General features: G+C 35.5%; 1 protein-coding gene across 4 annotated transcripts in view; it reads left to right on the forward strand.

Moving 5' to 3' along the window:
- Positions 1-3,865: 3,865 nt before the first annotated feature.
- LOC144438298 (epithelial splicing regulatory protein 1-like) overlaps positions 3,866-24,979 on the forward strand; it is a 143,871-nt gene continuing 122,757 nt past the window's right edge. For all 4 annotated transcript variants that reach the window (XR_013481038.1, XM_078127356.1, XM_078127354.1 and 1 more), the window contains exons 1-11: positions 3,866-4,056; positions 4,247-4,375; positions 4,895-5,117; positions 11,109-11,198; positions 12,988-13,042; positions 14,255-14,365; positions 15,167-15,299; positions 15,765-15,807; positions 17,135-17,232; positions 22,014-22,220; positions 24,073-24,300. Coding sequence is in view for 3 of the 4 variants with exons in the window: in XM_078127356.1 (XP_077983482.1) it covers positions 3,925-4,056; positions 4,247-4,375; positions 4,895-5,117; positions 11,109-11,198; positions 12,988-13,042; positions 14,255-14,365; positions 15,167-15,299; positions 15,765-15,807; positions 17,135-17,232; positions 22,014-22,220; positions 24,073-24,300 (1,449 nt within the window). In the remaining variant the exon portion in view is untranslated. The remainder of the gene's footprint in view (positions 4,057-4,246; positions 4,376-4,894; positions 5,118-11,108; positions 11,199-12,987; positions 13,043-14,254; positions 14,366-15,166; positions 15,300-15,764; positions 15,808-17,134; positions 17,233-22,013; positions 22,221-24,072; positions 24,301-24,979) is intronic.

A 24,979-nucleotide genomic window follows, 5' to 3' on the forward strand; every position in this document is an offset into this window, starting at 1 on the left:
AAATAACAGCTCTGGTTTGCGAGAATGTTTCAGTATAGAACTTCGATAAAAAGATGTGAACATAGGAAAGAATATGTTGAGGTGGTTTACAATGACGCTGAAAAAAATTCTGACTCCCCAGATATAGAAAATTCAAAGGAGGGTCATGGGGTTGAAATGTACAAAGCTATAGCCCTATAAACGAACGGAAGCTGACTTGAACATGTAATTATATTGATCTGCAGTGATTGTATCGACCCAAAATCCGGATATACATGTATTACAATTGAAATCGGATATCAGTGTTTTGTATTCAACTTCTGATCTGTCCGGTCGTGTTCCTTTCGCTTTTCTAATTCTTATTAGCTATTTAGCGGGCTTTGTGGTTTTCACAATGAAATGTACAATGTGTGGGTTTAAAAACAAAAACAGCAATTCATTACAATGTGGCAGATTGGCGACGAAAAGAATGCTATATTATCACTATATAGTCGTGTTCATGCTTGTTTTCCGGAAAACATACACTGCTTCGTTTTGTTATCATTTGAAAAGTTAATGTAGATTTCAGTGTATGTATTTTTAAAAATATCAAACCAGAAATTTACATTTAAATCTAGGTGTGTGTGGCATGTCACAACTACAATTCGATCATGTACTTGGACATATTTTAACCTAATGTATTCGTAAAAAACATTGACAGAGAATCTATTAAGAAGTTTGTGGATTATGTATGAAGGCAAATACATAAATCCGTCGCCTTTTACCTGAATTTCACTCTGGACATATTTTGATTAATCATGTTCACAAGAAACATCATATTCACAGAGAATCTAAGAAGTTTACTGATTACTATTTGTTTAATTATCATTATTTATGATTTGTTTGATGGCAAATATGTTGAATTTGAACGTGAATTTGAACGTGATAATGGCGATGTAAATTTGTCAGCTAGCCATGTCTGGTTCAGTAGGGTTGGCTATGAAGAGACGACAGTCGTTGCTGTTTACAATGATGTGTTAACTGCTTTTAAACTGACTAGTTGCATCATCTTTATGGTGTTTAGGTGTAGTGTAATTGACAATATTATGGCGTGTTTATAACTATGGATACTCTATGACGCCAAATTAGCCCCCCACAAGTCTAAAAACAGACACAGAATCAGTTTAAAAAAATTCAGCGTGAACGCCCCTGGCCGGGAGAGATAGAAAAAAATTCACTTTCCCACATTTAATTAACATGAAAATAGAATCTACTATGCTACCGGTATTACCGCAATTATGTAGTGCAATTTACTATTGTTTCCTACTGTGTGCTTTTGTTTTCCTACTCCAGTGTCATTTAACTCTAACGTCTTCTCATTTCAACACAATGCTGAGAACAGTATATTTTCAACGACACAATTTCACGCTAAAGAAGCTGTCCGTTGCACCATCTGTGTGTATAGGTGTATCAGCTGTTTCAAACTCTGTGTACAATGACGGTAATAGTACCCTCTAACCTAACCATTAATTTTCCGTCGTTCAATCTATATCTCTGTTTGTCGACAAACTGTAAATACTCCAACAATATGCTTCAATGTTTTGCTATTTATTTAGTATGGCTACAGCCTTTCAAGTGTAGAGGTGCCCACACTTTTAACGCATATTCCCCCAGCTGTTCGTAACAAACCCAATTTTAATAACATAATATAATACCTTTGCTCGACAAAGATGAAATGGGGCCCAAATTATTAATTACTATAATGATGCAGATGGTGCCAGTGTTCGTTGTGGGTTTTTTTCAAAGTTTACTATCGTAGTAATATTTTTGCCTTTACGTATAAAATGTTATATTTAGAGCAGTAGTATTTATAGCTACATGGACACCGGTCAGCTATAGTTAATTCGACGATTTCATTAACGCTTGACCTACTAACTTATCAGATAGTGCTAATAGCATTAAGTATTTATACCGATATCAAAGTTCGCTATGTTGAAAAATTACTCTTTGAGACCTAGAAAGAACTTGACTTCTGGCCGCTGTGTTTGGTACATGGTGTTGTTGCTGTTTTTTTGAATGGCTGCACCATGTCTGCTTCACAATACATAATTATTCTACGTTGCACTGTGGAAAACAAACCCAACCTATTTTGAATGACACATTCCAATGGAAGTTTTCGCTTACATGAGTTTGCACAAAACCTGGAATCTCCTTTATCTATTTACCGTGTTTAAACCTTGTGCATGTCGTTACGCTTTGCAGTGTTTGGTTGTTTTGTACAAAGATATTATAATGACATGTCACTGACCCCTGTAATACATCATGTTCGTTCCAAAGTTCTCAACCAGACGCCTCCATTTTGTTTGCATGGTTTCGTTAAGCTCGGGAAGCATTATTCTCCCATATTTACTAAACTATTGATCCTGTATCAATTTTATGTCGTTTTTGGCCTTCGATTAAATGAGAACTATTGCTCCTGTGTTGTCTTACGGAGATAGTTAGTCAGTGTTTACAATGTGACTAGTTCGAGGTCATTTTCATGTTATACCTGGGCAGCCATTTTGGAAGCCATTGAACGATACTGTAGGCACGTACCTGAACCATAAAAGTTCAGGAACAGTTAAGATCAAACACTGTGATAACACTGGACAAAATATATAAATTACTTAACATTCAGGTCACTCTGGTGACTCCATGCCATGAATAAACCAATAAAACATGTTGTAAAGTGATAAAACTCCCTTCAAGTGCGACAAGTTCGGTGAGTTACCAGCGGTAACTACAGAACTTATTGGCAGAGTCAATTACCAGAGTCGAGTTATTACCCTTGAAGGGAGCCACAATGCAGAACACTCGAAGCGCAAATCGGAACTACGGTATTTACCTTACCAATTATGCAAGAAAAGCCAGACATATATCAAGTCTTATGTCCGATAGCTTTTATTTAACTCATATTACAGAAAAGGCCCCTCACAAAGCGTACCCTAATAAAACACCACAAACTTCCCTACACCACAGCCCATCACCTTTAATATCGAAAGAAACTAGTCCACCATACCAAAAAAACACCGATAATATAAACTTGGTTCTTTACCGATACGCTCTCACTGATCAGTTGTATACTTTTACCGCTATTTGTATTTTTTGTCCGAAGTTTCGGATGTAGACTCTTGAAGGACTTCGAGGTATCTTAACAACGGCCACGCCCACGCTAGTCGCCATACTGTAGTTTTTTGGCGAGGCTGACTTAAAGCACTTCTGGTTAAAATCATTTAAAACTTTGCGCGTTTGGAGTCTCTAACCAGTTTCGTATTACTAAGTGGAGACTCTGGGTTCGGAAACACCTGAAAATCGGCTTACAAAATCCCGAGACAAAGTTGGAAGGTAATTTGGAAGTTGAGCAAATCTGGAGCTCCGTGTCATTTGTATTGTCACTGCTACGAAAGGTTTGTATGCTTAAAGAATTATTCATGCGATTTACTGATAGTTCACTTTGGGCCCTCTAAGTGTCTCTAAATTGATTATTATGTTCAACCATGCCTGACTCCTATGGGACCAAGGAATCACTGATTCGGAAAGAAATCACTGTCTCTGATAATGTCCATGCATGCAATATGCACGTCTAACACCTTAAAGACTATCTGAGGCTGATAGAAGACAGTTACCGAATATTTCCGTATGAAACTATATGTATAAATAATCGTCGTACCTGTATATAGCGTGACTTAAGTACTTTTATCATGTCACCTAGAGGGTCTGGGAAACCATATAGGTGCGTACGCACCCATCCTATTTATTAATGTGCCACGTACCTTGCTTTCAGCCAATAAGAAGCCAATATTAACAAAGATATTAACCCGCACATGGAACCGTATTCTAACAAAACATTTCGTTTGCATTCAGCAACACGCTATAGTGGACATCAACCCCTGTCTGCCGCCACACCGTAGCTAAACACATAGTATAATGGCAACAGCGTATAACTATCTGGTTGTGTTATGGTGTGCCACACCGGGACAGAGAGGACCCTACCTGGGCTCAGATGAACAGGAGATAGTTCTCCTGGTATGGATGGTTATAGATGTCGAAACTAATAAGGTAGGAAAGATTGCACGCCGTGTTATGTTTTCATTGAATGAAACCAACGCACCGGTAGCACTTAACTAAAGAGACATCAAATACGTTGAACTATGTTAAACATCCATATGCACGCATGGCGTATCGTTATTTGTATGGCTTCTGTTTTTAGACTTAGACTTAGACTTTGTATGGCTTCTTCAATCAACAGGTTGTAAGCTTCCAACAATCTTATGTAAAGGCTGACCACACGGAAGTACCAGAGGAATTCTGTTCGGAACTCGGAATTAAAGAGGAAACCATTCAAAATGCTGAGCCACTGGATTCCGTATTGCAACAGGTAAGACTCGGCGTCATTAATGTCGCATGTTAAATATCCCCGCATTCCAACATTGCCACCTATCTTGACATAGGTGATATGTTAAAACATAAAATATGGCCTCTGCAGTGTTTCAACACTCTAGATCGAGAATTTATAGTAACCGAGCTATCAGTATCCCGTTTGTGTAATTCCCGTGTTACAGTAGCAAATATGTCATTGATTTTTTAATGACATCAACGGAATAACAAGGACGCTTGTTGCGTTTTAAGTACAGTTATTTGGTCGATCAACCCTAACATTAATCACTTATAAAATCATATGTAGTTCACGCCGGAACGAGATTAAGTGATAATAGAGTCGACCCATTCAACGCTTGTTTTTTTGAGTGTCTCACCATCAAATAGCTTCCGCTGTTTTAACAAGATTTGTCAAACGTTGTCCGTGTAGTAGTTACATTTTGTTGCACTCAGCACAAATTACAATGCAGATGGCGCATCATTTACTAGAATTTGGGGTTTGTGTTGTTTTTTTGCCTAGATCGACAACCAAGTACGCAATGAGTTAAACTCTACAGAGGGTGCCACTTTCTGTATCTGCACAGACGGACAACTCCAATTGAGGCAATGTTTGCTCCCGCAAAGTGCCAACAAAAATATAGAACTGCCGGAACATTATTACCGCTTCTTTGATCTAAGGAAAGAATTCAAGAGGTTTTACACACTAGCCCCACCTCCAGGTTCATTAAAAGAGATGGCAGAACGTATCCTTTTTATAGAAAGATTACATTACAAATAATATGGTCCATTTGCTATTTTTATACCAACTTTCTCCTTTGCCATGCATCTGTATTGTGCATGCACGCATTCACGTGGTCTGTATTCGACTTTATGTAGTGTTATTTGTACATGAATCAATAAGGCAAAGGTCACAGTGGCCTGGGCTACATATCTATAAAACCAGTATTTATACCAGTACTGGTCTGAGTCTTCATTTTCATAATACTAAGATTACACGTGTTAATTTTTGACGGAATTTAACAACCGAGTCCAATCCTTTGATATCGCTATCAGTAGTTTACCCTCGGATTGGACCAAATGAAGTCATCTCCCTGACATGTTAACAAAGTTTATTTGAGATTTCTAAGCTTGGTTAAACACAGTGTTGAAATTCTCAGTTAGTGGTATCAAATCTCAAGCTACTGGTCTTACACCAGAAGTTGGGAGCTGCACAGCGTAGTGTTGTATTTATCGTATGATGATGACAATGGTGCTGGCATACTAAACGATGTAACTGAATGGCTACTCGCCACTCGGTATGCATATTAAACATTATTTATTGTTTGTCAAACCCAGACATGGAATCGTTCAACCAGTATATTTATCACAGGATTGCAAGATGGGACGCTCAGCGTTTCACACCCGAACAGAAACCCGAACCCCCTAAGCTGCTCTACATTTTTTGTTAGATAACTTCTACTTTTCACGGTACAAGGGGAGGGGTTTTTAATAGCTCAAGTGATACAGTAGGAGGAAGTGTAAGTGTTCAAGTGATGCATCTAAACTGAGTCCCACGAGTCTCTTTGTGATCTAAGACACCTTGTTTACATTTGATGTTTGTTAAGTCAATAATATAAATACAACAGTTCACCTTTGTCAACAGGTAAACCATGCCAATTGTCATGTATATACACTGTCAAATAACCAAGACAGACTATAAAAAGACCGTAAACCTAAGACTCCAATTTCAGCTTCTTTCTAAATTTAGATTATTGAGGGTTGCCCCCTCGAAGTTAGTAAGGAACTCTGCTCCGCAACCCCACGTTATGTCAGAATGTGTGTCATTCACTCTTCGGAAAACATGTAGCTTCTGGGCTTTTTATCATGTCTTTTAAATGCTATTACTATTAACTTGGCAGGCTGCCCTCCCAGTGTGTTATGTAACCGATGAAGAACTAGAGGTGAAAGTGTTGTTTGGTGTTTATCTTGGGTAAACTGAAATTGTTGCTAATTATGAGATGTTTTGTCAGTCAGGGTAGAATAGCTTAGCATAAAAAAGGGGCTTTCACTTCTTGTTCCTGTGGTTATTTCATCCAAGTTACCCAATAAGGTGAAACTTTCTTTCATATGTGGTTGTGAAGGAATGCAGCCTGTTCCCCCTCCCCTTCCCTGACAGTTGTAACCCTTTAGTCGAAATATACTCCTTATTTACTCACAGATTCACGATGGATCTTCCACAGAACAGCTTTTATGATGCTATTATGTGGGAGTTCTAAGGAATGCTGTTTTTCATGCTTTGCCAAGCACTGACTCTTACAAGAAAGTCATACAAAAAAATTGTTGGTCATTTTCTTCCTGATAACAAAACAAGGGGGTATTGAGAAGCAGAGGCGAATCTGTTCTATGCACCAGTATAAATTCAGAATGTTGTTATGCTTCAATGCACCATTCAGTAAGAATACGGCAAGGACAATGGAGCTTATGCTGGCAAAGAATGGACCCCTCCTTTGTTGTATTCTGATGCTGGTCTACCTATTCTTGGGCGTCTACCAAGTCGAACGACTTTCAATTACCCCTATTCTACCATTCATTGATTTTTCTCCACCAACATCGTTTTAGCACACCGTCAATTCAATCTCAGCAAACGTGTGTCTGCCAAAGCCACAGACCATTCTTGATATACCGTACCAATATTTACCGAGCATGTTCTGGAGTTAAAACTTTTTTTTTTTAAAAAGAAAAAAAGAATAATTTCAAACCCGTCTTAGAATACTTGTTTGTTTGTTTATTCAAACTAAACTTTAAAAAAGTGTATTGAAAGGTAGATATTTGCAGGAACTAGGCTCGGTTCGTAGCATAACATTTAGTACTACAAAATTTATGGCGTACCCAGTCACGAATTCCAACTGCGACATCTGTAACAACGCTACATTCTGATGACGTCGACGTCGACGTCGTTGATTGACTGTTGATGAACTGTTTGTTAGTCCATGCATTTAACCTTTCATCTTAGCACCACTAATGATAGCAAGTCTGTAAATTGAACAAAATGAAGGCCGAGCGTTTTCTTCTCTTCTGTATCTCATTTGCACGTTTCATTGAAATTATCAAGCTGGTTCACACAGGCCCAATATTCTGTGATTGTTGAAAACTCACTTTCACTGTAAGATCGGTCAGTGGGTAATTGTTTGTCATCAATTAACAGCATTTTTAAGGTGCAGCTATTTCAGATCAATTGACTATTATGGTGTATAGTAAAGCAAGCATGCACAGACATGTATATACATTTAAAAAATCGATACAGTGAGTCAGGTGTTACTATCTTGGTTCACGTGACAGATTGTCGACCCCCTGTCGTTCCAAACATAAACCGAGTACCGTAACTGAATCCAATAGAATAAAACTGACTTCCCTGCAGTCATTCACAAACAGTAAAGAAACTATACCAATTGGTCTAGTCCAGTATTCTGAGTGTAAAACATTCTCAAAAAGATTTAAAATACTGTAAAAAAAATGTTTCCGATAGCCCGACCGACCCTAGTTTAAGCCGCCCACCCTAAACAATTTTTTACATTCAAAAGTGTAAAGAAAATAATGATATTACCGTGTACATTTTCTTTCCAAAATATCCTCTGACAATTCTTTTTTAAGTCATATTCCAGAAAAACCAAATATTTTAATAGACTGTAAATTGAATTGATAGAATATAGTCTGTATATTGTGTTCATCTACTTCACACAGAATTGTCTTCATTTACTTCTGTTACACCTCATCAAATTATATCATTGAAGTATTATAACCAACAAGTAAGTCAGGGTCGAAACAATTTCTCCCCCCCAAAAAAAAACAACAAACAACAACAACAACAACCAAAAAACCCCAAAACAAACAAACAAAAAAATAATGAGATGAGAAGAAATGAAATGAAATGAATTGAACACAACACAAAACAAAACGAAACACAACAACACAATTCGGACCTAACTACCCTATTTTTCTGCCGAAGTCATGTTATCGGAAACAAACGTTTTCTCCCATGATTAAGATTATTTTACAGTCAAAATCCAGAGCTGTCAGTCAGTTGTTACCTACTTCGTTATCTCTAAGTATTAGAGTAAATTATCAATAATTATCTATACACTGGTAATGACGTAAGCACTGTTTTGATAATATGGTTTAGTGTTGAAGTGTAACCACAAACCCAGATCAAACAAACAGGTAGACAGACAACAGGTACGGCAGAATCCACGTCATTATCAAATATGGTATCTCTCCTCAAATTTCTCCATTTGCAAAATATTTGGATGAAATAAAATGGAATTTTCCAAAATGTCAGTACTATCATGGCATACCTTAAGACAAAGTGAGTGCATGGCTGCGTTGTCTTCTGAAGAGATAGGTTGTCAGAATCTGCAGTGTTCAACAAACAATGATTGGTTGTATCGACACATTGAGTGTCTTCCCCCGAGGGAACAGTAGATTCACTTTGTTTAGCCCATCTTGTCTGTATAGATGCTATTTTCTTGTTCAACAATAGTCATGGCGATTTAGCCTGGGGACTTGTTCAGTGCAAAGCCATTTTACGACCCCTGCTTTTGATACTTAAAATCTTCATACCACCTTCAAGTTCATGAATATCAAATATTTGTACACTTGTTTGTTGGATCGTGACCCATTCTTTTTTTTTTGGCAGTTTTCATTTTGCATTTTGCATTTTGAAAATTTTGATTCGATTTGATAATTCAAGACGTAGGAGTCAATCAATGTCATCAATGAATGTCGTTAATGAAAATAGATAACCACGGTTGTAGTACGCAAAGACCAAATAGTTTAGTTCTACTACACATTTTCATCGTTTAATACATGGGTTATATGTTCATTCGTTGTCTGATTGAAACCATGCATGTCGTAGTCCACACTTTGCAGTATTGGACTAAAGTAATATAAAACCATTTCAGCTTGTTAATTAACGACATTTAAAAAGCCCATGTAAATACCTCCACACATAGATTGCAACTAAATAACCGTATGTAAAAGCAGTACAACGAGGAAATACTAGTGGAACGCATACAGAAAACCTGTTTGTACTTCAATGTACATATTAACTAAAGTGAAAGTTATAAAATTATATTTAGCGATTTCTCTCTATAATGTACAAAGTGTACGATCACAGAGGTGTAAATACTGTAGTGTTGCTACGACGTATAAAGATAAATTCTGGCAACCATAGCGATATTATCACTCCTGCCCTGTTAATTCTACCTATGACGGAATTTATAATACCCGATATCATAGTGTTAAATCCATTGATCCAATAACTGATATGTGTATTGTATTCTGGAGATTAAGATTTTAATCCGGGAACAATGAAAGCCCAACAACTCGTTTCACTTTCACATCCCTGGTAGGGGTTGGTTGGTTGGTTGGATCAAACACGTGGGAGATTCCTAGGATCGACTCCGTGTGTCTTCGTTTATGTAACAGGACACATTCAAGTTTCCACTAATTGGTCGGTTATGTAGAAGTAGAAGTGCACTACTTTTTCAGATTGTCATTCTTTCTGAGTTCAATCAAAACCCGTTTCATTTGTAATGTCACGGTATTGGACGGTTGTCCTCTTGTCGCGTCACGTGATGTTTATGTTAGATTTATACTGGTTGATTCTGTTCAGGTAAACAATATTTGCAAGGATACGTATTACAAAAAAATAGTAAATTGAACAAAATGACTGCCACCTCGGTTGGACTCAAAAGAGACATTGAAATGGCTAACAATTCATTGAATAGTGGCACACAAAGATTACTGCACCATTCATCTTGCTGTTTATTTTTTATAAAAGCGTTCAATATTTTGCAGCTCATGTAATGTTAACCTACATGGTGCATTAGTTTGGTTGGTTTTAGTTTATAACATATGTTTACCTCATAAAGGGTACGACTATTGATTTATATTCGGGAACCCTCCCCAACAACTGTACATTTGTGTAGTTGACGTGTAGGAAGACCGACATGGTTGGAAGTGGAGGGTGTTATAAGAAACTCCGAGAACTTGCAAATCTCGAGAGATAAAATTATATTTGTTATGTGTCGTGGTAGGAACCAACAAAGTAGGAATTCTTGTCTAAAAAATCTAAATGTGAACACGAGGTTTTAATTTCTCTCGTTCTTTGTACAAAATACATTACTTGATGTGGAAAAAAATGCAAAAAGAACAGAACAAAACGGAACAGAACCAAAATTTATTTTAATATATGTGTTCATGTATTGTTTAGTTGGAAGCAAACATACGATAATACAGTCTTCTATTTCTACAGCATGTCGTAGCATGAAACATCAGACGACAAGAGTAAAAAGCTTTTATCAGACAATGAAATGCCAGACCAATTGATAAAATGATATATTAATATTGCATAGAATTTTATAAAATGGTGACAATTTCACGGCGTTAGTTTCTGAATTAATCACCATGCTGCCATGGGTTAAATAACACATCAAACCTTTCGTGGGGGAGTAGAAAAGCGCATCAATATAATATATATAAAGTATACATAACTACATCGTATATTATTGATGTATTTATAGACAATGTTGTGTTAGTGGTGTGATCTCAAATATAACAGCGAAAAGCGAAATCTAACAAACTGTGTCGCGTCACTGCTGACATTGTAGCTGGAAGATCAACAAGTCCGATTCCATTATGACTATATCAGTATCTTTAATTGAACTAGAATTTCCCTTAACAGCTTTTTAATTCAGATTTAAAGTTAGACATTACACCTTATACACAGTACGCCACAGGGGACGTGCGAGCAATGGGCCTTATAATACAGAGACTCATATCCGATGGTAAGTACAATTCATTTTTCACAAATTCTCGTCTGCTCTGTGACTGAATGGATTCCCGCCAAGACATATCGATATCTCTCAATGGGTTATAATTGTGACTTCATTTATGCGAAATGCTTCAATCATTTTGAACTGTTGACCATCGAACTAGGGGGTCCCCTTTTAGTATTTGCGATGCACCAGTATCTTCTCGTACTGAAATTAACAATTTGCGAAGCAGCAGTAATTTGCATAAAATTGTGAACGTTTTTATCTGATGATATGACGTCTCCCTGGATAGACATCGTGTTATAATGTCAAGTTCACAGAATGAGCGATTCATCAATCCTAAATTCCGTGATCTGTTCGAATTCGCTATATAGAAGAGACATACATGCAAGTTTCTATCAATTATAATTCATACTCATACGGACCACCTGTTGGTTCCCCAGGTCTGCCAGGTCACGTGACACCTAAGAACGATACTCCGTGTGTCAATGCAAAACATGGTCTATGTTTAGACATGCTTATACGATATACAGTATAAAATACGACCTAATATTTGAATTAAAAATTACGCATTTTTATAGATTCATAAAAAAATGTGCATCTTAGTTTATGTATGGATTATTTTCTACGAATAAGCAAGAGTTGTAATGTCGTATGAATATACTATGCTGATAAAATTTCTACACATATTTACTACACTATTTTTAATTGTGTAAATCGTTAGGATGTACAGATGTAGGCTTGATTGAAACAGATGCCAGCATATGACGCTGATCAAACATCTTTGTCCACTCGATCCCAGAGGACCTGTCTGCACATTAACGTTGTAACAGCCTGCCAAAATATTTTAATATTTTCGGAACAATGAAAAATGTTGTCTGATTTGGATGTCTTTATGATGACACGTTTATAACTTACACAATATTGAAGCTTTAATAGCGATATAAATACTCAAGAAAATGTGTCATTTTTCGTCTGGTTTTGTCGTCTGCTATTCTGTAGACGGGAGTTGAATGGCGGGAAATATTGATCTGATCTGACCCGAGTAGACTCGGATATTCCTATTGAAACGGCAAACACGCGAGTACAGTTCTAATAAAGATTTAATGCGATCGATAAGTGGGCTATTTGTATGACAAGTATTTAAGATTGGAAATATATACATAATTAAAATTTAACTAGCGGTAAATGAACGATTTGCAAGATGGCCGGCATTTATATTTGAGAATATGGATATACTAAACAGCAGGCTTACGATATGTAAATTAACCTTGAGACAATAGCCATATAGAATTTAATAAAATTCATAATCACTTGAAAAAAAGAGAGTCAAATTTTGGATGTAATTAAATCTTCTCTCAATTTCTAATTGTCACGGTATAGAAAGGTATATGATAGGGCGACAACGTCCAAATATCGAAATAGCCCAATCGATGTATACAAATGATACACTTTAATTACTAAAATGTTTGATATCGTCTGTACAGTTCATGAACTTTCTCCGCTAATAATTACACTTTATACAGAATTACCTGTGTGTATTACCTACCGATTATTGCACGAATTCCAAAATAGCAGACACAACTCCGCATTTGTTTTAGGTCGACCTGGAATTTTTTTGAGAGCGTAAAGCTTACCAAAAACCCATCACACATTTGTGAAATATGTATCTTTTCACGAATATTCAAAGTTTCAATATTTCAGCCCCGCCATACGTTTGATTAGATTGGCATTAAAAGTGTTGCAGAAATTAGTTGTCTGTGATACTTCATTTTTATGTCCGTCTTTCTTCATTTAACAGGACACAAGTTCACAGCACCCGAGCACATCCAAACGAAGTTTGAAACTGGCACATGGTAAGTCATTTCAACAAGTTTATTTAGTGATATGTACAAGTGAAATACACATACACGTGTATGGAAATGGCGGGGGTCTTTCTACATTATACTGTAGTACACAATGGAAGCAAATAACATACACATAAATCAATTTGAAATACATGCATGTCACGGAACACTCATACCAAAGTGTAAAAGAAACCAACTTGTTTATATATGCATTTTGTTGTACCAACACGCGGTTGACATTTTGTGGTAGCTTTCCCCGTCGCCCACATTATATCTCTGAAAGGCTGGAACGTAGTACTGTCGACGTTTCCCCCCATATGTTGGTATGTTTTAAATGAAGCTTCATACTCCCGGTTACATACGGCCAGCTTCATTATGTACATGGTAGTTGCACATTTATCAAATCGAGAAAAAGTACGTCACATTTAATGACCTCCGTCATTTTATCAGTACCATCGTAAGTATTATGATAACCGGTATGTTGACTGATTTCAACAATAAGTTCCCAGCGTGTTAAAAGTCGATACCACAGAGATAATATATAACAGATAAATACTACAACGTTACCATGGTAATTCATTTTCACTTTAGTATGAAGAAATCGTGGGTAGAAAACATATATGTGTAACACTCTTAATATTTTAATTCGTATTTTGTGATAGTTTTAAATGTTTCAAACTTAAATGTTGGTATGAAATGTTTTAGTAAACAGGCTTACCGAATGCTATTTATTTTGATATAATTCAATGTAAGAAGAAAATCTGTTAAAAATGTTAGCTTTTCAAGTAGATATATGTGGAATCTTCTGTTGGTTAGTTGTTTACCCAGTGTGGTATGTAACGACCAACGACTTTAGGTCAACCCAGACTTGTTTGGTATTTCATGCCCTACCGTCTTCCAATGATCTGAGTCATTCCTAGTTGCATTCCTGTTCGCCAAAAGTATCTGGCCAAACCCGATGGAATAAAAGAACCACCGGCAGTGACCTTGACGTTCTGTGATAAAATATAAATGCTACCTGTAATAAAACGACACAGTAACATATCATTTGGATATACACCATATACGTTTCTAGCACCAAGAATACACGTTCCATAATACAATTCAAACACACTTATTGTGTTGACTTGTTCAACATTTCCGCTCACAGTCTGCAACACAGGAATGTACCGGTCCATTTCTCTGGTTCAACTTTGCCTTATGCTTTTGTTCTCCTTTCAGTGATAAACACGAAGCCGTCGACAACGACCACATCATTAAAGCCAGGGGGTTACCATGGCAATCGTCAGACAAGGATGTAGCCAAATTCTTCAAAGGTTTAGATATAGCTAAGTAAGTCCAATGTTTTATGATACTATTATTCAGTACAGACCAGTCAACAACTTTTTGAAACATTTTTTTGTTGATCGTTGGCTAAACTTTAACAGCTAGTGTTGTTGCTAAGCTGTTTTGTTAGTTTCTCGAATAATGGAAATTTAAAAAAAAATGTTTTTTACATCATTTCAAAGACCATGTTTTTGTGTCAGTTTTACCATCTATCATTTACCATGGACGACATAAATCTATTCAGTAATTACAACTACCAATTGTAGGCAATATACCCTGAGTGTCTTGGTGTCACCCAGACGTCCTTTTGTCAAAACGAATGGAACTCCTTGAAGAGTTGCCGAACCTGAACGACATATAGTGTTCGTCGCTTTCAATGGCCACGATTCTTTGGAATCAATTCAACGTGTTTTGGTCAACAACAAAAAACCGTCTGGCGTGGGACAAGACAGATCCCATGTCTGTCGATAAAAAATAACCAGTGTTCCACTTTAGTTACAGTAATCAATTTTTCATCTCAGATTTTCATTAACTATGCATTATGAGCAAATGTTACAAATCTGTTACAAGCAGCTTAAAGGATTTGACAACACGAACAGCATTCGTGGAGCCATAAAACAATATTAATCATACCCAGTAAAATCAATCTGTTCACAAGATCTACGGATTTTAAAGTTCTAAACAAAATATTTAAAAAAAACTTTATGAACATTTTGCATTTTCACGCGGAGGTGAATTCGAATGAAATATTTGCTCGTAAATATTCCTCTGTGTACGCTCTAAATGTCAGTGTGTTTGTGTCTGTAGGGGTGGGGTTGCGTTGTGTCTCAATCCTCAAGGAAGACGAAATGGCGAAGCTTTAGTACGTTTTACATGTACAGAACATAGAGATTTAGCCTTACAGAGACATAAACATCATTTGGGACATAGGTATATTGAGGTAAGGTCTTCATCTTTTCTTAGAGGGAAACTTTAAGGAACTTCGAATTCTTTATACATGACTTGACAGTTTCTTTCAGCACCATTCACAAACAGACGTATTGTCACAACACCATAAAATGACAAAGAAACTTGATGTGTGAGAAAAGATCATGAACTTTAGAAATTACATTCTGCGTAAGACTATATGCCCCCACTGCTTGTTCAAAACAATCATTTATTGAAGTACCGTGATGTCTTTAAAATACGTCAGTCAACCACAGAATGTGACCTGAAACCTCTCACGTACACTGATTTCACTTCTCTCTCTCTATAAATCTGTTCTCCAAGAGTTTGTTCCGAGTCACTTATCCCAGCCCATTCATAGTTGCAATGTTCATTATAACTTAAATTGCAACATTTATTTCATATACGACACTGCAAGACAAAAACACAGTCGTAAACTTGGAACTTTTTATGTTTACAGGTTTACAAAGCCACAGGCGAGGAGTTCATAAAAATTGCTGCAGGTATGTTAGTGTGCATCCGTCTTATTTCCCTTCTGTTCAGTCTTCATTCAAACTCTTTCAATTGAAGAGACAATCGGGTCAAAGTTCATGTCAACAGGATCCAGGGTTTTGAATAGCTCTTTATAAGACTATAAAGTTGTCATGCTTTTCTAATAATTTAGTATTTTCACCGCCATCGGGACCTTTCCACAGTTTGGCAGGACATGTATAGGTGTGGTAAAGTTTTAGGTTGTCACAGCACAAGAGATGATTTGTCACTCGACTTTAAGTTTCTATAGAGTGTATTCATTTAATGAAAGACGTTCTTTGAGGGGCTTCTTTGTCTTCCATGCATGGCCAACCTTCTTAATAGCTTTAGATGGTATGTTTGATGACAATGAAGTATAATGATTAATTTAAGATAGCAACATGATTTATTATGCAAGACCACAATTAGACATCCCCCAAGACGGACCATTTCCTAAGTTTTTAACAAAAAGACGACACTCATTTTTATCAATTCAGTGTGAATGTTAATTATATTCTGTAAATTTCCGATGGTGGTACATTAGAAGTAATTTAAAGCAGTTTTGGTTTGTTAAAAGTCGTTTTCACTCACTAAAAATCACTCCCAGTACTACTAGTATGTTTAACAAGCATAATAAGTCCGGGCATTGAAAAGAGAGTTGTTTTTTAGCCGTGTAGTTTGCCCAACCCAAACATTAATGGCCATGCCCTTCAGCACTCCGCCCCAATCGAAGGAAGACATGATGAACCAATAATGGTACAAAGGTCGCTAAAGCCACCAAATCTCAGCCTTTTAGTGAACCTATTCTGTCCATTAGCCAAGGGCTATAGAAAAGTCATGAATTCATGAAAGTTATAGGTCTTTGATCAAGAACTATTGAGTCTTACAATATTTGTCCTGTGAGGATGAGATTGTATAATACACAATGAGACAGGTTTGCTGTACACTTTGTTCACTCAGTTTATTCTTGGACAGGATAGGTGTTTTATCACTCTGGAGATTCACAAAGAATGTCTTTCAAGAGGTCTCCTAGAGTGCATACACATATAACCTGAAATCAGGTGGTAAATTGAAGACATGGCTCAACAATCTGGTAAATTCCACCATTTTGTTTGGGTACTGGAGCTAAAAAACTTGTCTACGGCTACCCAAGACGATTGGGGAGTGTCTAGATTTGGTGATCAGAAATACATGTAGTTCCTGTTCAGACACTGATTCCACACTACAAATATCCAGACATTAAAAGTAAATGGTTAATTATTCTAGTCAAACTGTTTGAGTAAGGTTTACTTAAAAGTGTTCCTTCTCCTTCGGTTGTAGGTAGTTCAAGTGAAGCTAGTAATTTCTTAGCCCGTGATAATGGACACATCATAGTTCGAATGCGTGGTCTCCCATTCACAGCAACAGCCAAAGATGTGGTAAGTTAACATTTATCAAATACAGTATTTATTGTGTTGTTACTGTCTTTAACAGTTAATGCGTTGTTGTTGTTGTTGTTGTTGTTGTTGTTGTTGTTGTTGTTGTTGTTGTTGTTGTTGTTGTTGTTGTTGTTGTTTCCCCACTGAAATTATGTTGTTGAACTTTTTCTCAACATAGTAATTTTGAAGTTAGGCCCTTATGGTATTAACCCCTTCATTTGCACTTAATGTAAGTTACAGAGAATTGTTTTCAAAACTTTTAGATCTGCTAGGATTCAAATTCTTTATTTCTATAAAAATAATATTTAAACTTTAAAATCATATTAGTTTAAAAATTGATGGTGATGATGATGATGATGATGATGATGATGATGATGATGATGATGATGATGATGATATATAGACTGTCACTAGGGGATATATGAGGAGCATACTGTATAATGTCATTGGCCCTATCTATTCAATATTGTCAAAGGTTATTTGTGGTTGTAGGCAACTCATTTATTCCCATAAATTAGCCTGCCATACTTTGCACTATAAAGTATTTCACCTCTACCACCATATACACAACTAAACACAGATTAACATTTTCTATTCACCTTGCATAATCATCCACAATTAACATTTGACAAAACATGTCAGTATTTATTGAAGTACATGCAAGTTCTTTTTAATTCCTGCACTCAAATGTGTAAAATTCTAACTATAAAATGAGCAAAGTTCTGATGGAACCGTTGATGTGTAAACAAACGACTTAATAATTCTAGTATTTATTGGCACTTAACACGTAAGATCCAAGTCTTCAAACAAGACCCCTGACTCTTTTGGTACAGTGAATGGTAGATTTAATCACATGATTACCTCTAACCACAGAATTTAGGTCTAACAATTTGCTGATTACAATTAATGCTTATATTCAGAAATATGCTTATAACTTTATTTTAGCAGATTAAGGCCTTCATAATTTTACAAATGCTTAAAAAATTCCAAGAAATGCAGTTTTCATGAATTTATAAGTTGTAAAATTGGCAGTCTGCATACTGTGACAGTAATGAGTTTTCAGCATTACAAATTCTATCTTGATGCAAATCTATTTCCAGAAACTAACCATCTAAAGCAGCATGTGGATGGTATTAACTACAGACTTAATTAAAAGGCAGATATATTAAATGAAGAACAAAAACCATAATGACTCATAAGGTGGATTTGAAAAGCAATTAAGGACCTTGATATCTAAGCTCCCTTCAAATGATATCCCATAGATAGGTAGTCTGGTTGTCCAATATACATCACAAACTGTTGGACATAAGTACTGGTAGCCGTAGTAGGGGCAACTGGGACAAAGTGTAGCAGTGTATATTTCAAAACATGTGCAGAATAATATATGCTATGGATACACCATATGGTGAAACTCAAAATGTATCCGAATGATGGCAATATCAAGTATGCAAGGACGGGAGTCTGGCCTACAGCGATAATCATATCAACAATTGAAAATGTATATATATCGTCAGCTAAGGAACAATTTCGACATAAATTGAAAAGCGTTATTTATGACATTTAAGTCTGTTAAGTAGGGGAGTAATTATGGACCAAATTGATACAGTTAGGGTTTAAATAGATGAGGGATTTTGGTATTACTGATCTCATAAATTAACTTTTGTATGAATTGATACAGTGGTTGTTACCATTTCTAGTATTTGTTTATTTCATTGTCTAAGTCAATGTGTGATGTAAGACCAAATATAAGAGTTGTACTTCTATACTACAAATTGAGTTTTTTGGTTATTAAATTTAATTAGTGAAAAGATTGTCAGAGTCTTAATGAAATATTGTTTAGGTAATTACAGGACTTTATTAAATTCTACCACAGTTGAAATTTCATTTCAATGTTACTTTCTAGTTTGTTTTCGAAGTCGAGGATGAGAATTTCATTCTCTCGGTATCCAAATGTGTTGGTTCACAAAGTGTAATACAATATTATTATAAATTAGGTCTGCAATAGTTTGCAAGCAAGATTCTCTCCCATCAAGTGATTTCTGATATTTCTAAATTAATATAGTATAGTTTTATTTTTTAAACTGTTTATTTTACACCAAGATGAATGAAGGATAAAGAAAAAACAACCAATGTATTTTTATCGCTTTTGATTGGTCAATATTTGTTTGGGTTGTCAGTTTATGATATGCAAATGATGAACACAGAAATAAAAAAAAACACAGACAAAGCAAATTACTGACTCACACTTTGGTAGACTGACCTTTGATTGTCTGTTTAGTTTTCAATATCGTTTCATTCTAATTTCTGATAACACAATTTCTTTTGCGAATGATCCATATGATTGTGTACATGTTATTGGATATTTGTTTGAAATTGTAGGAAATATGGTCATTGTGTCATATGTTCTCTGTTTGTTGTACTGTATGCAGACAATGTCACTCTCCCTGCCAGCATATGTTGCTTGTAGTGCTAATAATAAACCCTAATGCTCCTACCATCAAGGTTCAACCCCCTGTTATTTGCATGTAACTCATATCAAAATTACAATTTACATATGACCCACAACATTTTATCTAATTTGCATATGACCCACAACAAAATTAGAATACGCAAATGATTAATAACAAAATTTGCAATATGGATGCCACAATTTGGTTTGTTGAAAATTCAGTCCATCTGTAATCAAGTATTTATTGTAATTATTGCATTCAATTTTATCCTTGTTATAAAATGTCCTGTAAAATTGGAAAGTTATTCTGTTTGTGTTTGTTTATTATTCCTGCAGCACTACTTTTCGTTGGATCATCACATGTATTTTTTTTGTAATCTTGTTGATTTTCATGGTGTTGTCATCGTTTCATTTTTGATTGTTCTAATTGTTCAATTTTTATCCGTCTGACTCGGCTCCTTAATAGTTTGTTTAGACTCTGTTTCAGTAAAATTCAAAGCTTCGTAAATTGTGTCACATATTAATTAAAAATGTAAAACCCCGTACCTATTTTTATTGGTTTCTTAAACCACAGACAAAGAAGAACCTTGTCTGTGATAAAACCTAACTAGCTATCCTTCCAAAAAGATATAAAATTTGCATAAAATTTATAAAAAACATCCCAAGTATATGAATTTCGTATCAAATATTTCACAGATATAGGTAGCCACTTTTACGTTGATATTTGACATTTGAAATCAAATTTTGGTCTAACTTTTAACTTTTTGTTTCATATCATTTGTCCAAAATTTCTTGAATTTTGTCTACTTTTTGACTTGACAATATTTTCAATTCCTGTTCATTCTAATCTAAGTAATTATGGAGGCAAGGAATTCAATTTAACAAGTTCTCTGTGCTCATATGTCAGTATTTTTTTATAACTTCTTTTTGGTCACAATATGGTTTCTTGTTAAAGAACATGTGTATGTTGTCACGTCTATTCTAACCAATAGATGAACCAGTGTTATATTGAATAAAACATGGATAAAGAGCATTTTATTACATTTGTGTTGTAAGCTTGGCAAGCTGTTGGCTTTAATCTGCTGAAAACACATAGTGTGCAGGCATAGAACAAAATAAATAAGTGATATATTTTAACATGCAACAAAATTTCACAAATAACACAACTTCCGGAGTAAGGTTGAATAACTTTCTAAATAACATGAGAATGAAATTAGAATTTTTTTTTTACACAAATCATTATTTCTGTTTATGTATTTCTGTAATGCTCTAATAAGTTAAAACAAATATCTGACAAAATTTTTCCTTTTTTGCTTTTACAAAAGATCTGTCAATGTATTGAGAGGAAGGGGGCAACTTGAAATGAATGGAAGGGGCATGTGCTAAGGATTTAATGATGAAAAATAGTTTTTGTGTATTCAGTGTAAAAAGAAGAAAATATTTCCAGATGTTGCATTGCTATTGGCTAAATAAGAAAGGCCATTTAAAATACAACTGCTATACTTATAACTAGCTGTATCCCATTTCTCATATCCCATTTCTCTATTCACTGTAAAATAATCATTTTGAAAAAAAAAATCCACAGCTTTACTTTTTTGTGTAGGTTTGCGTAATTTTAGGATAAAACTCTACCAGGTGACTAAAATCTTGATTTAATTACTTTCGTAAGTCTGTCCAATTACACAAAAGAGAAATAAAAAGGCTTACATTTTATTTTGCGTATTTTTCATCAAAAAATCGTACATTTTACATTGAGACAAATACTTTCCAGTTTTAATCCCAACAGATTTTCACACAAGCTGACACCCACAGGTAAACAAGGCTGTGGATAACTTGTTATACATGCATGACTGAATATATTAAGCACTGTATCATGACTTGGTTGCCCATGTTTAAAAATTTTACATGGAAAATGATTGCCAGTTGCATTCAAAATATTATTCATGAACAGAAAGTCCAGAGATGCACAGTTTTCAAAACTAAACATTGAAAGGGAAGGATTGTTGTAATTTTTTAAAACAGTTAAAAAAAGAGAAGTAAACAATGTTTCTGAATTAAGAATTAAATTTAGTCTAAAAATGTCTTGAGATTTTTGCTAAAATGCAGTGAGGTTGATAGAAGTAGAGGAGATTTGACTTTATAGGCTGCACTAGCATAGATGTTGAAAGTGAAGATGTGTAGGTCAGAGGTCAAACTGTTCCTTGGTAAAATATTCTTTGATTCCACCATTAAAATATCTCTGAAATTTTGGACATGTTTATGAAATGTAGTGACGTCCCATAATATTTTGTAGCAGCAATATATATGAAAATTTGTCCCCTCCATTTTCTAGTTGGCATTCTTTGGTGATGATTATCCAGTCTCTGGAGGTGAAGAGGGAGTTTTGTTTGTTCGTTATCCTGATGGCAGGTCAACTGGTGATGCCTTCGTTCTCTTCTCCACTGAAGACCATGCAGCAGCAGCCTTGAAAAAACACAAGGAGAACCTAGGATCAAGATATATTGAACTTTTTAGAAGTACAACTGCTGAAGTACAACAGGTGGGTTCTCCTTAAATTCTCTCTCTCTCTCTCTCTCTCTCTTTCTCTCTCTCTCTCTCTCTCTCTCTCTCTCTCTCTCTCTCTCTCTTCTCTCTCTCTCTCTCTCTCTCTCTCTCTCTCTCTCTCTCTCTCTCTCTCTCTCTCTCTCTCTCTCTCTCTCTCTCTCTCTCTCTCCCTCTCTCTCTCATAAAAATCCCTCAAAAATTACTCTCACAGTCATCTGACAAACTTGCAAGGATATCACAATGTTCATGCCATTTTTCATAAGTGTTCAGTTGTGAATTATTGGCTCAAAAACTCCTTGAAACACCTTGGAAATACAGAATTTGATTGAAATTAAATTTAATAACAGAGAACTAAACATGCTAGCGATGACACAAATATACTTTCTTTGTATTCTATATTTAAATTTGATGTCCGTGAAATGATCCCACTCATCTCAAAGTTTATCATTAAATTTCTACATTAGGCAATCTTGTATAAATATGTCCATACTGTTTTACATATGGCACTGCTGTATCCTAACATCAGCCATCATTGTCATTTAAGACCTTCATTTTTTTACTGCTGTAAATTTATTTTCCCCTTCGGGTTTATACATCAGTCACCAGTACAAAGAAATAGTCAGAGGGTTGAGTTTAATTGAAGGCTAAGTAAATGACTTTTGTTGGAGTTGAAGGTAGATGTATTGACTTACAAAGACATTGTGTTGGTAGGCTTTGTCAATCTACTAAATTGCTAAGAACAAAAAGGACTCCTCCAGCAGTGCAAAAGAATGATACATATTATGGGCCACTTTATATTCAAGGGTATTAATGAAGCATTTATGTACTCTACCATCAAAAACAGAAAGACTGGGCTGGAAACAGCTGCATGCATAAATAGATTGAGTTGGAACGTTCCTCCCACCGTTTGCCAACTCTCACAAAAAATATATGGTACTCTAATAAAACAAGGAAAATGTTTCTAGCCAGATTAAAAGCTTTTCCCTGAGCAATCCCTTGAGTAAATCCTCTTATGTTAAACTGTTGGTTGTCGGCCACTCAGCACACCACAAGCTGACAGCTTATGGGCCACCAGTAGCATGGTTTCTATGGCAACCAAAAATTTGCAAATTAGGGACGATACATCTGTTACACCTTGATTACAACAGTCCTACGAGAAGGCTTTCTAATATTAATTCAAAGAGAAACATTACTCACACGCAAACATGTCATCTTTGCATACAAATTAATGCTGGCCAACAGATGGATGGGTCACTCGAGCTTTGAATAATTCACTCAGATTTTCAGTTTTATTGGCAAGAGAGTTTTCATTTTAGAGACTTCAACATGGCGTACAGGAGCCATCGTATGTGATGATGAGAACTGGAGCTGTACTTAATAGTTTTTATTTACTACAAATTTCTCTATTTTCTTGACTTGTGGAGAGTACAACTTTAATGATGGCTAGCTGGATCACCCCAGACACTCATGTATGCACACTTTCAGTAACTGATCTTGCTCATTCATAGAGAGTATAAATTTAGCTGCGACCAGTACAAGTTTGAATGTTGACCTCTGTGTATTTCATCTGAAATGAACAACGTGCAAACTGTTAGACCATATGTGTACCAGATTATCAATTTATATTGTGCATATCTTGACCTCGTTGCTACTTTTGACATTTTTACGAAACGATGGTCCTCACAGATGGCGTGAGAAATTATTTTTAGACAAAAAAAGTTGTATTTTTATGTAAAGCATGATTAATGTATGTGAATGATGATGATGATGAAGTATCAGTCTTTTTGTTCAACTTTCAACTATTATGGCGGGTACAAGTTTCAAAACTTTTTTTTTTTTCATTGCAGGTTCTGAGTCGTTATCAACAACATCCATTGATTCCAAATGGTCCACCTGCACCTACAAGCAGTGTTCCGATGCTACCCCAACAGATGATCACCACTGGATCGGTGCGAGATTGCATCAGAATGAGGGGTCTTCCATTTGCTGCAACGGTTGAGGACATTATGAAGTTTTTGGGTGAATTTGCTCACTACATTCGACCTCACGGTGTTCATATGGTGCTAAACCAACAGGTTAGTACATCTAGTAAATATTAGACAAGTAGATAGTCGATGCACAGATGGGAAAGACAACACAACACGTACATAATGTTGTAACGCTATGTGATGAAATATCAGATAGCAAATGAGAAGATCGTCTGAGAGATTCTTTTATGTGAAGATGACAAATTAGTGTTCATATCTTTATAGAATCTTTATGCATGAGAATAATCCAGCTGACTTTGTATTCAAGATAAAATTGGATGCCATCAATTTACCCTTACTAATTTTTATACTCAAATATTTATAAAAATGATGATTATTTGCTATCTGTGAAATATGCTGGTTTATGTTGACAAAACTGCCATTTTATGTGTTTTTGTTCATGATGCATTTATATTGAATGTTAGAATGTAAATTAAAAAGTGTATATACGTCTATGAACTGAAACATTTGCTCTTTGGTCCTGTGGCCTTATTGATCTGAAAGTATCAAATTTGTTTTTCATCTTTTTTTGTACACCGCCTTTGTCATATTTTTATTAGATGCATACAATAGCATTATGGTTTTTGTCTCTTTTTCTTCTACCTTTGTCATAAAGGTATGTGGCGCATGCTTCACCTGTTGTTTTTGTTCAGTCAATTTCTATTGATAGCTTTTAATTTTTTTTGTGAATATGGAAAAGTGCGCATGTAGCTTCAAATGGGAAATT

This window comes from Glandiceps talaboti, chromosome 7 (assembly GCF_964340395.1).
Source record: "Glandiceps talaboti chromosome 7, keGlaTala1.1, whole genome shotgun sequence".
NCBI lineage: Eukaryota > Metazoa > Hemichordata > Enteropneusta > Spengelidae > Glandiceps > Glandiceps talaboti.